This window comes from Mixophyes fleayi, chromosome 1 (genome assembly GCF_038048845.1).
Source record: "Mixophyes fleayi isolate aMixFle1 chromosome 1, aMixFle1.hap1, whole genome shotgun sequence".
Lineage (NCBI taxonomy): Eukaryota > Metazoa > Chordata > Amphibia > Anura > Limnodynastidae > Mixophyes > Mixophyes fleayi.
This window is the reverse complement of record NC_134402.1, coordinates 335,141,665-335,159,347: the sequence shown is the minus strand read 5'-3', so window position 1 is coordinate 335,159,347 and position 17,683 is coordinate 335,141,665. Positions and strand designations below refer to the sequence as shown.

At 41.0% G+C, this 17,683-nt stretch overlaps 1 protein-coding gene across 1 annotated transcript in view; it reads left to right on the top strand.

The window, feature by feature from the left end:
- Positions 1-17,683, top strand: part of CIT (citron rho-interacting serine/threonine kinase) — a 122,336-nt gene that overhangs the window by 84,265 nt on the left and 20,388 nt on the right. The window contains exons 25-34 of the mRNA XM_075214796.1: positions 5,471-5,668; positions 12,398-12,591; positions 13,550-13,685; positions 14,113-14,217; positions 14,951-15,091; positions 15,180-15,287; positions 15,680-15,842; positions 16,150-16,314; positions 16,466-16,603; positions 16,737-16,917. Of these exons, the coding sequence (XP_075070897.1) occupies positions 5,471-5,668; positions 12,398-12,591; positions 13,550-13,685; positions 14,113-14,217; positions 14,951-15,091; positions 15,180-15,287; positions 15,680-15,842; positions 16,150-16,314; positions 16,466-16,603; positions 16,737-16,917 (1,529 nt within the window). The remainder of the gene's footprint in view (positions 1-5,470; positions 5,669-12,397; positions 12,592-13,549; positions 13,686-14,112; positions 14,218-14,950; positions 15,092-15,179; positions 15,288-15,679; positions 15,843-16,149; positions 16,315-16,465; positions 16,604-16,736; positions 16,918-17,683) is intronic.

The window sequence follows — 17,683 nt, the reverse complement described above, 5'->3', positions numbered from 1 at the left end:
ATACCGGATGTCAGGACTTTCCTACAGGGAGTCCTACATATCCAACCTCTATATGTTCTGCCCACGGCTCCTTGGGATCTTAATTTGGTCCTTCATTTTCTTCAGAAGCCTCCCTTTGAATTGTTACAGTCTGCAGAGTTACGGTTCGTGACATGGAAAGTGGTTTTCCTTCTTGCTATTGCCTCAGCCCAGAGAGTTTCAAAACTGAGTGCGCTGTCTTGGCGAGAACCTTATTTGGTGTTTTATGATGACAGAGCAGTCCTCAGAACGGTTCCATTGTTTCTGCCAAAGGTAGCTTCTGGTTTTCATGTAAACCAAGAAATATTAGTTCCGGTGTTCACAAAAGACCCTCAAGGGCCTGGAACAGGAACTGTGAAATTTTTGGATGTGGTCACAGCTCTCCGAATCTATGTGCAGAGGACTTCAAAGATTCGTCGCACAGATTCCTTATTTGTTTTGTATGATTTCTCAAGACGCGGATGGCCAGCCTCAAAGCAATCTATTGCTAGTTGGCTTACTTTAACTATTAAGCAGGCTTATATCAATGCTAACCGACCCGTGCCAGATCGTATTGTTGCCCATTCTACCCGTTCTGTGAGGGCATCTTGGGCTGCACGAAATGGGGCCTCAGCGGATCAGTTATGCAGAGCAGCCACCTGGTCCTTGGTCCATACGTTTACTAAATTTTACCAGACACCAGTTTTGGCAGTAGTGCTCTACGTGCCGGGCTATCAGAGCGGTCCCTCCCTTCAAGGGGGCTGCTTTAGAAAGTCCCCATGGTAAGCAGTGTCCCCCGGATGGATGAAAGAGAAAAGAGGATTTATATGCTTGCGATAAATCTGTTTCTCTGATTCCTTCTGGGGGACACTGCGTTCCCTCACTTCTGCTTTTCTTCTGGATGTTCTCGGTGGTTTGGCCTATCTTCTTTGGGGGCTTTATAATTAAACTGGAAGTACAGGGGCTTTGCAGGGGGAGGGGTCTGTCGGCAGCTCACAAGTTAACTAGTTAAGTGCCAACTCCTCCTCCCCCTCACACAACCCATGGTAAGCAGTGTCCCCCAGAAGGAATCAGAGAAACAGATTTATCGTAAGTATATCAATCCTCTTTTCTTTTATTCCATTGGAGGATAAGCATGTGGTATAGAGGCTCAATCCTGGAGTCTGACACTTTAAAAATTCTGCAAGATATTTTACTGCTCCAACTTTTACAGACCTTCCCTGCATTGAATTTCAGTTATTTATACAGCTCCAAGCTGCACAGGACAGGTACGAGACAGAACAAAAGAGCAACCGCTATAGAACATTAAAACACTCTAACTTAGAAATACAGAATAAATAGTGTTTGCGCCGTGTCTCCTAATGGAATCGGAGAAAAGGATTTAATGTCGATACAAAAATCATTTTCTCTATCCAATTGCGGGATACTGCGAACCATGGATACTTACCAAAGATGCCCCAATGGGTGTATATGCTCAAAAGCTACGGTGCACCACACATAACGTACAAGCGATCATCCATGGATGCAAATATATTGCATGAAAGGGCCCTGACAAACATTTGAAGCATAGGCCAGAAGGCTGCCGGCAGAGAAGCTCAGGCAAGACTCTATACACTGCTGCCCAAAAGGCCGGAAGAAAACGCCCCTACATTGTCAGAAACAGGGATACCGGCCCTAATACCAGCCTGTCAACAGAAGGAAACCAGCTAGCAATCTAATGTTTTGGCTCCGATAACTTATGTTTGGGTATCATAAAGGACCAAATGATCATAAGTCTAACAGAGTAATAAGAATTCTTTGGACATAGAGTGTTAGACCCTAACAACATCCAGTAAATGATCCCTCTCTCACTGCAACAGTTCTCGGCGCATGCCAGGATTACGTGATATATATGGAAATTTTACACCACCATAGATTGAAAGAAAAAATAGGGGAGACTCGAATCAGAGGTCCCAGTTTCGACACCCATCTTGCTGTGGGAATGGGATAGGCAGCAGCAACACCTTTTTTGTACAACGAAACTTAATCTCCACCAGATTTCACAGTTTGGAAAGAGGATGTTGTAAAGCCGTCAAGACGAAACACAAATCCCAATGTGTTCTAGCCTCAAGCATGATTTTGTCAGCCTGTCAGATAATTTATGGCTTCTGTAGCCACACCTTAAAGCCAGCCATTCCAGTCCCTGATGGGAGAAGTACCCTGTCTTAATGGGATTTGTCTTAAAGGTAATCACCAAGGCTAGTGTATCCGCATGAAACTTATTGTCCAGGATGATGGTTCATGCGTGCTGTAAAAATCAGTTTTTCAGTTAAACTGGATAAAACGCTGCCAACATTGCTGGAACCTTATGTTCTGCCCAACACAAGGTCCTGCTATTTGCCCTGCTTTTAATCAAGGCATTAAAGCCTCGCTGATGGATAATATATGCCCCCAAAAGGACAACCCTTAATCAGCCACCAAAAAGCGATTTGATGAGTCTTTCGGGACACACGGATAAACAGAAGGACCTTGATCTGGTACCTCCTGGAAAAACTGCAAAATAGGATAGATGTTTGTCGCAGAACAAACTGAGACAAGAGGCTCGTCTCTGGTTATCTGATGCAGAAGCAAGCCTGTTTTAAACAAGAGATTGTCCACAGAAGAAAATTGTCCACTACTTCGGACTTCAAAATGATATCTAATACTGTCCTAACACCTAACAAAAAACGTTCGGGTCAGTCACCAGCCCAAGGGTAGAGAACAAATCTGGAATGTAGTCACTGCACTGCACATCTGAGAAGTCAACAGTGACCTTCCCAGACCCTCTTGTTTTTGGTCACATGGAACTCTGTTTGTTAGATGCCATATATGACAGACCACGAAAGATTCCTATTGAATCTGTTCAACCGAACCTAAGGTTCAGACTAGAGGTCAGCCTGGGCCTAAATGTTTTGCGTGGTTAAGGACCTGGTTGTCAACGTGCCACCAGGTGATTTCTGAATTCATATTGCTAAAACGTGGATGGCAGTGGTGGATCATCTACACAGGGAGACACTGAAACAGCTTAAGACAAATCCCTGGCCCTTAAGCTCTACCAGCGCCGGCATAACCCTTCTAGAGGAAATCAGCCTGAAGCTGCTCTCGGAGCCCCACAGATATTTATAAGTTTGAGTTTGCAGCATGAGAAATCAGAAAGTGGAGCTCTTAAACACACTATAGGGACAACCACCAAGAAGATTAAACCATATCCTCAAAACACAGTAAAACTCCCACTTCGAAGAAAAGGGGAAGAATAGCAACAGTTTCTTTATACTTTACTGAGCATAGTCGTGCACATCCAACTCCTCACTTTTCTGCATGTTTTCTGCCTGTCTCATGGCACCCATTATATCCACTGCTCCTGATGTGTACAGGAATCCTCCTCAGCACAAGTAATCTTCAATAATGAACAAGACCTCTGGCACCTAGCCCTTCTCCGAGAACAGAACCACAGTAGAGAACAGGTGCATATGAGAGCTAGCTAAAGAAGCGAAAACTATAATTTCTCTTAAGAGGAGGAAAATCTAACCAAGCTTAGCCCAGGCAACTGCCTGGCCATGTGCTCAGGCTAGATAGACTTGAGGGAGTGTTCCAGAACCAGCACATCACTGGCCAAGTTCCCTAGAGGAAAACATTCCCTGAAACTTCCAGTGAATGTGCTAGGGAAGGGGTCACATCACAAGAACCTGTAGCAAGCTGTATGAGCCAGACATAGAAGGGGCCACTGAAGATACCAAGGCTGACTTCACCTCTTGCAGGTGTGTGCGGCAAACAGCCATCAACCTGGCATGCTGAGCAGAAAATCTGAGAACTGCAACAGCCTCCTAAGGGACGATTCTAATCTGGGTAGTGTTCCAGCCAGGCAGGCAAAGGTAAAATTGTCTGTGTTCTTGCAAGCCTTCCTGAATGAGGGGAGCCCGCCAAGGGGGAGGTGCTGGGCTCAGGACCCAGCACAAACTTGAATGTGAGCCAGCTTTAAAGAGTGACAAGCGCCCATAACTAGCCCTTAACCTTCTTCAACCTGCTTCTCTTCAGCAGTGAAGGAAATGGGGTAACAGGAGCTACAAGGTCTGAAAGGGGACAGTATTCTGCCAGGCCTTCCAAGGTAGGGAAGTCTACCAAGAAGGAAGTACTGAGCTGTCTAGGAATCGTACCTCCGCACAGATTTGGCTGAAATTCCTCAGTCTGAACACCTCCTGCAAGTTTGCTTAGTGGGGTTGCATACTGGTGTCAGCCTCATGTGACTCACCTCCCGAAGTGGTGTTTCTGCACAAAATGCAGGCCTTCGTCTAACCGGGAGCTGACTGTGAAATACCCAGGTCCTCTCTGGAAAGTTAATTGGAGCACATACCATCTGCTAGTCCTCCAGTGTTTGGTCTGGCACTTTGGGATCAAAAGATGTTACCAGTGCAGTGGTTCTGGTAACTATCTGCAGCAGCAGTGACGTATCCCTTTACTGGAAGGTTGACCAGGACCTTGCTTGTTCCGGAACTGCGGAAACTGAAGTTGTATGCAATGCAGTGGTTCCATTCACTACCTGCTTTGGCAGTGACCAACGGCCTCACAGAGTCCACACCTGGACTCCTAATCAGGCCTAGCACTTGTCCAGCAGCAGGCCCTGTTTTCTGAATTGACGCCTGTCAATTCTGGCGGGCGTTCCTGAAACAGGAAGCATGCAAAGGAGGAGGTGCTGCTGCTGCCTGTAGATACTCTTCCCCATGGACCCAGCATGAAAAATTGCAGCCTTCCCTTAGAATGGATCCTCACTGATGCCTAGCAGAGGATGCCTCTTGACACCTGCTGTCTGAGCCGCCTACTGGACTGCCACTGCACATTCCAGGGGCTGACTGTCTTCTGTGCTCCTCTCTCCCTTCCAGTAGGGGGAGAAACTTGCTGCCGCTGAAGATTCCTGCAGTGAGGAAGATATGGGGTGTGGAGTAAAACATCTTGCCAGACTCCAGGATCGAGCCTCTATAACCCATGGTTAGTGGTGTCGCCAAACAGGATGATGGAGAAATGTGATTTATGCCTGTTACATAGGTATCAGTCATTTAAGTGATTTACTATTGCACATTTTCTTTCAATTCCTAGGGCTAGATTTACTAAACTGCGGGTTTTAAAAAGTGGAGATGTTGCCTATAGCAACCAATCAGATTCTTGCTGTCATTTTGTAGAATGCACTAAATAAATGAAAGCTAGAATCTGATTGGTTGCTATAGGCAACATCTCCACTTTTTCAAACCTGCAGTTTAGTAAATATACCCCCTAGTGTGTGATAAATAGGAGGATTGAGTCTAGAAAAGTGATTTATATAATAGTTACACCAAGACATCAGCTGAACACTTTGTAAAGTTTATTTTGCTTTTACTGTCTTGCCATGTTTGCTGATTTAATAATTATTATGAAAATAATAATAAATATAAATGCATATTAAAGGCTTTCGATCATGTCTCAGGTTCTTACAGACCTGGAAGATCAGCTCAACCGTATGAGTGAAGAAAATGCAGAATTGAACAATCAAAACTTCTATCTGACCAAACAGCTAAATGATGTTTCAGGAGCCTCAGATGAAATTATACAACTGCGAAGTGAAGTTGATCATCTAAGGCGAGAAATTACAGAGCGGGAGATGCAGCTTACTAGTCAGAAACAGGTATGGATATTTTCTTGTTGAATCTAAGGACTTCTTCTTAGTTGCATCTTCATAAGTTAGTTCTCCATACACGAAAATGCAGAAAAAAATGCACTGTGTGCTTCTGAATCTTTATTTTATTTATTTTTCTCTCATTCATTCTTTGGGAGATCTTATAACCATGCGGATATAGAGTCTCCCTTAGGGCATTGGCATTTTTTTTTTTTATCTTTTTTTTTTATTATTGTTTATAAAAACACAAAAAAAGAACAACAGTAGAAACATTGGACATGAAAAGTATCTACTATGTTTGGAAGTTATGTATTAAATGTTTGCATTACTGTATACATAGGGGGTATTCAGTTCCTCCCGAAGTACCGCTGCGCTAAAGCTATTACCGTTGTTACGTTAGTTTTAACCCGGCTTTCTCTGGGAGCTGCAAGCAAAATGTCGGCATTAGAATTACCGTAATAACGGTAATTACGCGCACTATTGCCGTAATAACTGTGAGATAGTACTTGTCCATGTGAGGGTATAGCCAGAGTATATTATTTGCGGGGATTTCCAGTATGGAAGGGCATGTGGGGGTGGGGGGATTAGTGGATGGCAGTGCACAAAGAGGATCTCAATTTAATAGTTATAAGATTTGGAAGGTTAAATAAATGGGAGAGTACTTCACCGGACCCAAGTCCAATTGTCGCAAAAGATACCATGTAGTAGACGAAATGTTTTAATATATAGCGCGTTGAATGTGTTTCTAAAGATTTAATATACAACCCCCATTTTTTGTGCGTGACTCTCCTGTCTAGATAAATAACATCTAATAATTCAGTCTGTGACGCAGCAAGGGAAGACTGGACCGGTGATGTCCAATGCTTCAAAATCAACTGTTTAGCAACAGTCACTATTACTGTAACGGTGGGTAACATCTCAGAGGATGGTATAACTTTCTTCCAATTGGCAAGGAGAAGGAGTTCCTCAGAAATATTTGTCCATATTTTGAAACTTTGTTTAATATAATTCACACCTTTATTCCAGAATATGTTGATTTTTCTGCAATTCCAGAAATTGTGTATTAGATTTGCAGATTGTGATTTACATTTTGGTCACATTCCCATCTCACCTTCAACCATGCACTGACGCCTGGACTGAGGGACATAGGCTCTGTGGATCGTCTTAAAGTGAACCTCCTGGAGTCGAGCCGAAGTGAAAGATTTCCATGTGGATTCAAAATATTGTAATAAAGTGTCTGGATTTTCCATGTTCAGGATATCCCTTTTTCCACGCTTTGTGTGTTTAAGCGTAGATCAGTGTATATGTATTAAATTCTATAGGGTGTAGTCTTAAGGAAAGTAATTAAAGCATCTAAATTATTAGGGTTTTCTGGATTTGTCATAGGCAATCGTAATGATTTTATGTAATGGTGAATTTGTAAGTACATATAAAATTGACCAAATTTAAGGGAACTCAGGGTTACCCCAAACTGGATGGAATTTGGAACATTTATAGTACCATATTTTTTGTTAAGTTGGATCCAAGATTTATAAGTGTCCTTAAACAATATATTATTGTGGAATTGTGTGTATCAAAGGTTTAGGCATATGTAGTAATGCTGCTGGCGAGTACGGATGAAACAGAGCCAGCACCAGCGCCTGATTTGTAAAATGTAATATATATAGCAAAACAGGGAAGCTAGCGCGTGTAAACTAAAGTGTGTCGGGCAGTCCGAAACCTCCTCGGGATTTTCTGAGAACCAGTTTATTCCTGGCTATACAGGGATTTTTCGGATTGCCAGAGAAATTTGGAAAACGCAGTGGCTCATATGTGGAGGTCAGACTTAGATAGACTTAGACTTAGACCGATCGGGAACATTTGAAGTGGGAAGGGTTGATTAAGGAAAACTACACTTTTAATGGTGGCCCAGTAGAGAAAAAGGGAGATATTTCAAATTACATAAGTGTTGATATTTTATTGACAATAGGCAGGTAATTGAAGGCATACAAATTGTGTAGTTTGGCAGGGATATAAATACCTAAGTATTTGGGAGATAATGTAAATTGAGAAGTAAGTTCCTGGTCATGTATAGTAGTGACAGCTCCCGCAAGGGGCATCAGCTCAGATATATTAAAATTATTTTTTTTTTACCAGCAAATTAACTAAACCTGTGAATAGTATTTAGGATGGTGGGAATAGATCTGTGGGGTTCAGAGACCATCAGTAGCATATCATCTGCAAAGACTACCAGTTTATTCTCAGTTCCCCAGACGAATGATGGGATAGTAGGGATTAGTTCGTTATAACACTGCCGGTGGTTCCAGAGCAAGTGCAAATAGTAATGGGTTCAGTGGGCTTCCCTGTTTTGTACCCCGTTTCACTACGAATGGAGAAGAGATGGATACATTCACTAAAACTTGGGTAGTGTGGGCCTGATAGCAATATAATGATCAGTAAAGCCAAATCTGTGAAGAGACCCAAATAAATGATCCCACGTCACCAGATTAAATGCTTTTTCCACATCAAGAACATTGGTACTTTTAAAAATCTTCAAGCAATTTAATCCCCTTCCTCTTCTTCACCGATCAGCCACAATATTAAAACCTCCTGCCTAATATTGTGTGGGTTTCCCTTGTGCCGCCAAAACAGTTCTGCCCCGTTGAGGCATGGGCTCCACAAGACCCCTGAGGGTATCTGGCAGATGCTTTAAGTCCTGTAACTTGTGAGGTGGGGTCTTCGTAGCACTAACTTATTTTTCCATCACATCCCGCAGATGCTCGATCGGATTGAGATCTGGGGAATTTGGAGGCCACTTGAAGTCAACAAATAAAATTTGCGGCAGCGCACAATAACCACTAAATAAAAATAGGACTGGTCCTAATAAACTCATAGATCCGTGGGTAGTAGAGGTAACTATATTTATTCAGAACATTTATATGAACTTGACATATATAGAAGAGCTCTTGTATAGAATCCTTGTTAAAATAACAATACAAGCAATATGGCCAATTGCTGAACTATATATACTAGTTACTCATAGGAAAACATCAATCTAAAAATAAATTCATAGAAAAAATGCCATAAACCACCTTATACTGTAGATTTTGTGCTTAATATGAGTATAATTTAAAAGGAAACGAGAAAAAAATCAAATCTGTCTTTATATAAAATGTACAGTCTGTGGATAAATGAGCGTGAAACAGTTCTGCCAACACTTAGTGGAATAATGATTGTTCTTAATTAGTTGAAAAGCGAACGGCTAGTCTATAGCAGGTAACCTTCATCTGTATTCTCCGAAAAACAAGACTCATTCTTAAGAATTAGAATTTTGGCTGTAATGTTTGTAATGTCACAACCTCACTTCATAGATGGATAAACATGAGACTCGGCTAGTGTAAGTAGATAAGACACAGGGGTCTGGCACACTAGAGAAGTGCAGTGAGAAATACTTTTATCAGACCTTTATCCGTTGAGTTTTTCTGTGACGAGCCGCAACTTCTCTGTGCGCTCGAATAACTCACACAATTAAGACGGGTCCCAGTTGGTGGTTGTTGTGAACGCTGAAGTTGTGAACTGGTGTTGTTTCAGCAGTACCTTGTTAAACTTGTATGAAGTGTCTGTCTAAGTTGCCCAGTGCAGTTGCACAGTCAGGCAAGGATGCATTATACGCTTCGGGGCATATTCACTTGTCCGCGTTACTCTCAAAAGTAACGTGGCTTGCGCACTATTCCTGTTATTACGGTAATGGTGCGTGTAATTACCATTATTACAGTACCTTTAACGACCGCTTTCAGCCCGCAGCTCCCTGAGCTGCGAGCTGAAATCCAGCTTAGAATTACCGGAATACTGGTAATACTCTTAACGCCGCTTTACTTTTGCGAGTAACACGGACAATTGATTATGCCCCTATATGTGAGACTGACTGCCGTCTGTCTTGTATACCTGCTGTTTTCGCCACTGGTCTGGTAAAACCAGCCTGGACTTAATCCCTCAGTCTATTGTCACATATCCCTACATGTTCAAGATGTAGTTGCAGTTACTGTCTTTCCACCTCTATGCTGAAACGTCAACGACTGACCCCAGTCTTCTGAAGTTGACGAGTTATTCTGTCCCTAGGCAATGTCACTAGAAGAGCTGGTTTTGGGCGCAAGTCCTGGCGTTGTCAATGTAGTAAATGGTTTAATATATTTCTTTCTTATAGGAGAACCCTTCAGGAGCGAGGTCCCTGGTGCGCCAGAGTTCTGCCTTAGACCTGTCCTGGGGAGGGTCTGATTCTGAGTATTTCTCTGCTACCTCTCCCACCTCTCCCTGTTCCTTGGCCGAGTCAGGCATTGTGGACTTCTCGGGCACACCCGCATAAGGAAGGATTCAGTTGAGCCTGACAATCCACTATTTACTAGAAAGAAGGAAGTTTTCCTTTGTCTCCATGGTTAGATTCTTTGTTTTGTGAGGCATGGACTAAATCTGAATAGAAGTTTCAGTTTACATACAGATTGCGGACCCATTTTTTTTCTACCCAAGGGGTATAGGGATAACTGGGAAATCTATCTATGGTGGATGTCCCAATAGTGCTATTGACTAGAGCCACCCCTTTTCCGATTGCTAGTGTTGCTACCTGTTAGGGTGATACATATAGGAAAATTGTCCTTAAGTCTATTTCTCTTTGGTGGGTGCTTCCCTGAGACCTTTTCAACTTGGTTTGAAGCTGAACCTCAACTAGAAGGCTGTGAATACTGGTTGGAGTAGTTGTGCTGTTCTGTTACATCATTTACATTTTTGTCTCTGCCTTTTTAGTCTGGTGACAGCCCCAAGAGTGTCTTGGCTCTATTGTTGTGGTCCAGAGTCCGCTGACTTCAATTTAGGCACATTACCAGAAAACAACTCTGATTTGGTGTCCCATAGTTGGATTTTTAATTATAAGATGTCCAATCCGGTTACTACCCAGAGATTGTTTTCTTTTTTGGGGGGGGTAGGAGGGGCTCTGCTGTTGGACACCTGACCTTTCTTCCACGAGACAGGATAGTTTTGTTTTTTTTACAAAATCAGGTAAGTTGTCTATTGGATTGCAGACGGACATCCATTCTGCACAAAGTTTCTTGGGAAGATGGGCTTGACATTCTATGCTGCCCAATTTTCATGGTTCTATTCAAAGTCTTTCCAGATCTAACTTATTTTGAAATGAGACAAGTCTCATTTTCTTTTGACCACACAGTAGAACTCCGTCTCTGAACACATTGCACACTCCTCCTGTGCTTGAGGGTTGACAAACTAAGCCAGAGCTGTGCCATTGTGATGTCAGTCTTTGGGGTTTGGAGGTGGTGTACTTCATCATGGGTTTTAGGGTCGGTAGTTCTCAGCTTCCGATGAATGTCCTAGAGAAAAGGGTGGTGCCAAGCGCTCTAGTTCAGGAACTCCTCTGTGAGGAAAAGCTCATAAGAGTTTAGTCAGACACCACCATGGAGTTGGCATACATCAATCTTGTAGAAGCCATGGGGGTCTGATGGGATTTTAATTTGATTTATCTGTTCTCGCTGGTGGTGATACTGCCTGATTTCTCAAAAAGTTATAAAGAGAAGGGGTCCAGGTGCTGTTGGTGGCATTGGACTGGACAAGACACTCGTGGTTTACAGACCTCAGAATGTTGATCCATTGTGGCAACGTACCCGAAGACGTAGTTGTACTGCTGTATAAAGAAAATGTTTGGCATGGTTAAAACAGGCAGTTTGACTGTCACGCCTGGCTTGTCAGTCAAAATGCCTCGGCGTGTCACGAGTGACACGCGTGTCATAGGTTAGCCATCACGGCACTAGGCTGTATTAATAAGCTATGAATGTGATAATGCATCCTGCAAATGTGTGCAGGACTTGATGGGTATGATTATGGTGGCTTTTTGAGATATAGAAGAATGACATGTTGAGATGATAACCTCATTTTAAAATAAAAGTAAACCCCAAAAAAATGTTGAAATATTTACTCTACTTTTACCTTTTCCCATGCTATCAAAATTTATATTAATTCAGAAAATCAACCATACGCAGCTGACTTGTTACAATGAAAATTAGGCCAATATTTTTCGGCACTGACTTCATTAAATTGCTACAGCAGATGTTTTTTTTTTTTGCTTAATTTACTTGTTTACATTTCAAATATTAAACAAATATATCAGTCTGTGGACCACATTAACATTGAAATTGTGCTGTCCTCAATACTGCTCACTTTAAGAAACCTCATCATGACCTACTCCTGTCAGTAATGATAAATTGATGTCTCTTATGCAGTTTTACATCCCCTATAGAGAGAACAATGAAATCCGAATATCCAGAAAATATTCACTCTATTAAAAATAAATCAAATGGTCATAAGTTATTCTGCAAAGAGAACAATTTGCACATTTGCTTATATTGATGTGTGTTAAAGCTGGTATGTTGTTTGTTCTGACTTAAATGTATGCATCATCCATGATAACCTCTAAACAATACCACAAAGTGATCATATAAAAGTGTTGCCTACACTATTGGTGCTCAGCCTTTCTTTTAGGTAAGGCTCCAAAGCGTCAGACTCCCAATTTCCTGGGCACACAAAAAGTGGTATACGGAATAAAAGAGGTAAAAAAAAAAACTATGTATATATTCTAGGGGCACTCTTGACATACTGACCCACAGGTTGCACATCCCTGGTCTGCAGGGTTTTAGTTGTCTAAACCAGTTTACATGTAGAAGCAGCGTTTAATTAGAATTTGTGGTCTAATAATTCCAGACGATGGAGGCACTAAAGACCACATGCACAATGTTGGAGGAGCAGGTCATGGACTTGGAGGCACTGAATGATGAGTTGTTGGAGAAGGAACGTCAGTGGGAGAGTTGGAGAAGTTCACTAGAGGATGAGAAGATGCAGTTTGAATGTAAACTTCGAGAGGTCCAAAGACTCCTGGATAGCGAAAAACAGGGCAGGTAATGTTCAATTCAAATATTATTCATCTGTGGCCTTTGTCCCCAGGTATACCACAGATTTAAAAAGTAACTATCCCCTACACATGCTGGTTTAATTAAGCGGTTAAATAGATATCTGAACAGATAGCATTTAGCTTAACATATGTTAAATTTAATGTTTGTTACAGCCATGTAGTTTCCTCAATTTTCAGCTTTTTTACACATCATGACTTCATGAAGTAGTACTGTTCTCCTGAGAAACAATCTGTAGATTCAAACTGTTGGATGTTGGCAGCTTTCTGCTCTGAGTAATATAGAAATAATGCCACCGCATTTACTCTGTGTGATCACATGAGCATATTGTCCCTGGATTTGCTCATAATGAAATGATCACATGAGAATAGCATCACTGGATTTGCTCTGAATGATCAAATGAGCATATTTTCACTGCATTCATATAGAGGTTTATGGCTTGACATGCTCATATCATTTTCTTGTGTGGATCTTCTTTTCTCATCTATTTTAAATTTATTAGGCATCTTTATAGGAGGCAGTTAATAGCTATCTAGAGGTTTCAGTTATGCCAAAGCACATTTAATTAGATAAAAATATGTTCTTTTTTCTAAATAACTACTTATTACAGCCTCACTTATAAGTTACACTTGTTGTACTATACAGCACTGTATATATGTTAGCCGCAAAATGTAACGGGAGTTAGTTAAATTGTATTTTTTCTCATCATTTGCACTGTCCATGTTATCACAAGACCACAAGCTCCTTGAGATGCTTGTGACAGCCCAGAGACATTTGAAATGTTGATTTGGATGTCACTATCTAGAATTCTTAGCTGTAGGGAAGGCTTCGTGCAAGAAATTATTACATAGTGTTTCACCTGCTTCAGGGGTGAATGTAATTGGCCTTCATTAAACTTATTTTGTTAAATTGTTGTTAGTATTTGATTCTTTGATTTTAATTGCAGAGTTCGAGCTGACCAACGCAGTACTGAATCTCGGCAAATGGTTGAGCTGGCAGTTAAAGAACACAAAGCAGAGATTTTAGCTCTTCAACAAGCACTAAAGGATCAAAAACTCAAGACCGAAAGCCTGTCAGATAAGGTCAGTGTAATATTATAAAGGTTCCCAGGTCTTATCAAGAAAAAATACTTGATGAAAGCAGCCTTATCTGCAAAACAGTATTGTACCATATTGTACCCTGCCTTAGTTTTCCTCCTGCTTTCAGGAAGGACAGTGTTGTTTTCAGAGCACTTGCAGCCTTGTATCCTATCTGAATTTGTAATATTGCTGAGAAAAATTCCAAATGTCTATATCTGTAAAAATATATCTAGGTTTTCCTATGTGACCAATAAACCCAAGAAGTAAATATTGCTGATGTTTACTGGCCATATGCTGATATTTGAAACCAGAGATGTATTACCAAGGAGACTGAAAGCCAAATTATGAAACATGAAGCGCCTGAGATTCGCAAGACTTTGATGTGAGCACTTGTCTTGCACCCTCATCATCTATTTATTCAATCACGCAGCTAAACGATCTGGAGAAGAAACATGCAATGCTGGAAATGAACGCACGCAGCTTGCAGCAGAAACTGGAGACTGAGCGAGAACTGAAGCAGCGACTGCTAGAAGAGGTAGATAAGATCTCTCTCACTTCAGCCATGCTTCTTTCTGCTGGGGGAGAAGCTTCATTAAATACGTTTTAATTTAAATATTGCTGAAATATAGCAAAGACAGGCATAATAATTTCCTCCAAACATACGTTAAAACAAGAGGGGGGGGGGGGCAATACTGAATTATGTTGAGATTCCAAGTTTTTCCAAAGACATAACCAATCTGTACCTTACGTGACTCGGCAAGTATTGGTCTTGCTATTTTTGAGTATGAATAGATATGGTGATGCGACAAAGGCTCTGGATTGATACGGAAATACAATAGTGAAACTTGTGTATAGCATTTTGGTTTGGCAGGCACTCTTGCTGGTCTTCAGAGTATCCCCCTTCATCTGCATTTTTGTTTCTGTTCGTGTGATATTGCCCATTAAGGGCCTCCTTTATAGTTAGCAGCATATCCAGCTAGCAGGTGGAATTTTGCAACTTGGCAAAATCATGTTGGGCTGCAAAGTGTGCGGCAAGGTTTAGAGGTGGAAGCGTTTTAGCAGCACTGTGTAAATATAAAGCTGCCCAGTAATTTGTGTGCTACGTGCAAAAAACAGGCTGTGTTTTCCCTACATGGAAAACAAAGTTGTACGGCAACATGGTTTGTCCAGGTGACAATCTGTGCCCTTTAGCTGAATTTTGCGCCTAGCTCTAAATAAAGCTCTGACAGTTTTCAATCCACTGAAATGTTCTGTTTTATGGAGAACAGCAGGCGAAGCTACAGCAGCAAATGGATCTTCAGAAGAATCACATCTTCCGTTTGACTCAAGGCCTCCAGGAAGCACTGGATCGAGCAGATTTGCTGAAAACCGAGAGAAGTGACTTAGAGTATCAGTTGGAGAACATGCAGGTAAATGTCTTAATGTATAGTATAAGAGCACTGTATCATCCTACTGTCACTCTGCAAGAACACATGTTTTGTTTCTGGTGCGCGGTAGGTTCTCTATTCCCATGAAAAAGTAAAGATGGAAGGAACTATTTCCCAACAAACTAAGCTCATTGATTTCTTACAAGCAAAAATGGATCAGCCATCTAAGAAGAAAAAGGTGAACATTTGTTAACAAAATGATTATTGTTCTATAAAGGATATGTTTTACACCACTTCTTTCAAATTATTCCTTTCACTAACTTTAGCTATCATTTTTAATATAATTCGCTAGAAAATGGAAAATCATATATCATTTACAAGAATTTAAAATTTATTAAAATAATGAAGTAAACATTTTAGTTGATCAGTGTGGACCCTACTATAGATCATTTTTTTCTTTTTCTTTTTCTAAATATTTCCTGTACAATTATTAATACAATGTAAGCAGTTTTATAGTTTGTATTTTTTATTATAAATGTGTTTATATAATAAGCTGTGAGTATATTACTTTTAAAAAAAAATGTGTGGCATTTTACAACAGTAATTTCTTGTATGGGATTTGTACTGCAGGGTCTATTTGGCAGACGCAGAGATGACCCCATTCAGACATCACAAATTCCCTTGCAGTACAATGAGCTCAAGGTAGCTCTGGATAAAGAGAGAGTGCGGACTGCAGAACTTGAGGAAGCTCTACAGAAAACAAGAATAGAGCTGAGATCTGCCAGAGAGGAAGGTAGGACTTGGCCATTTCTCATGAGTTAATCTTTGGCAAAGTTTCTCAACTATTTTTTTTTCTCTTCTTTTTGCAGAGTACCAACTAATATTTATGTATGTTTACCAATACCCCTACTAGAGCCTGTACATGTTTGTCAATACACTCTCTGATATGTATTTTTTATTTACAATAATATTGATTTTCTGATAAATTTAGCAGGCTTTACATCCCCTTGAATATGGATGAGGAAGTCTTGGGGTACAGATAGCATTGGTTGGTATTTGATTGGTGTAGTTTTTTCAGAACTACTTCTCACCTTCTGCAGCTGCGCACCTTAAGGTGTCCGACCATCCGCTTCCATCTACACCTGGTACAGCGAGGCAGCAGATTATCATGTCTGCTCTGGTTAGGTCTCCAGAGCACCAGCCGAATGCAGTCAATTTGCTGGCTCCTCAGTCAAGTAGGAGAAAAGAATCATCTACACCTGAAGGTGAGAATCTATTTTACACATGTGCCAGTGACTATTCATGAAGGCACATTCTCTAATGTTACTATCAGAAACATTTTGTCTTTCCACCTTTACTTTTGTGCATACTATATTCCATTAGAAATAATTACATTTCTACTATTGGCTTCTACAGAGTTTGGTCGTCGCCTTAAAGAACGAATGCACCATAATATCCCTCACAGATTTAATGTTGGTCTCACTATGCGAGCAGCCAAATGTTCTGTGTGCTTGGACACCGTACACTTTGGGCGACAAGGCGCAAAATGTTTAGGTAAGAACCATTATCTTGTCTGACATTTGCCATAACATGTGAAACTTTGTTAAGGGCAGCTGTCTCGGTTTGTAGACACCCATAGCTACATAGCAGAGTTGTTAACATGCATTTCTGTTTGTTTTTCTATAAGAATGTCAGGTCATGTGTCACCCAAAGTGTTCCTCCTGCCTCCCAGCTACATGTGGCCTCCCCGCAGAATATGCGACACATTTCACTGAAGCCTTTTGTAGAGAGAAAATGAATTCCCCAGGGATGCAGATGAAGGAAGTGAGTGGCTCCGTGCGACTGGAAGGCTGGATGAAGATCCCAAGGTACAAAATGTTTTTGTCTTGCATTAGTTATAATGGGGCAAGGCATTTTCTGGCCAATTCATGGGCGTGAAGTGTTTCCTATCACAATAGGTGCTACTTATATACAGTCTAATAATTCACATTATTGAGGTATGAGGCACGATCCGCTAGAGAACTGATAAAATTGAATATTGCTTCACTGTGTTCCTGGGTCCATTAATTACCGTTTTATATTGAATTTATTGCTTTTGTGTGTAGTTACAAATCTTTAGAAACACACTATTTGTTCAGGATTCAATTATAGCAAAACAAAAAAAAACAAACACAAAATAAATCATATTTATACAGATGATGACATTTACATTTTCTATTTATAAATATAACACAGTGCCTACTAAATGATCACCTACGGTTTATTTACCGTGGAGGAATTATCTGTTGACCTCTACGCTTCTGATCCATCACTGTCTGGGGTCACACAGCAGCAAGTGAATAGTGCACATATAGTTTCTTCAGAACTGAGGTGCGGCTGGGTGAAAGGGGGTAATGTCACTATGGGAGCAATTGAACACTTATAAACACTGCGCTTTTCTGGTTTGAAAATCACTGCCATATGACACCACAGCTAGACAAATCTGTGCAGAGAGAGAGAAAATTTGGTAAATTTGATTTCAACGAGGTAAACATGCGGACCTAGACTTTTTTTTTTTTTTTTAAGGGGAAGGGAGTGATTTAGCAGAGCCTTAACCCTCCTTTGCTCTGATTGGTGGGCCCTGTACCCTCCTTC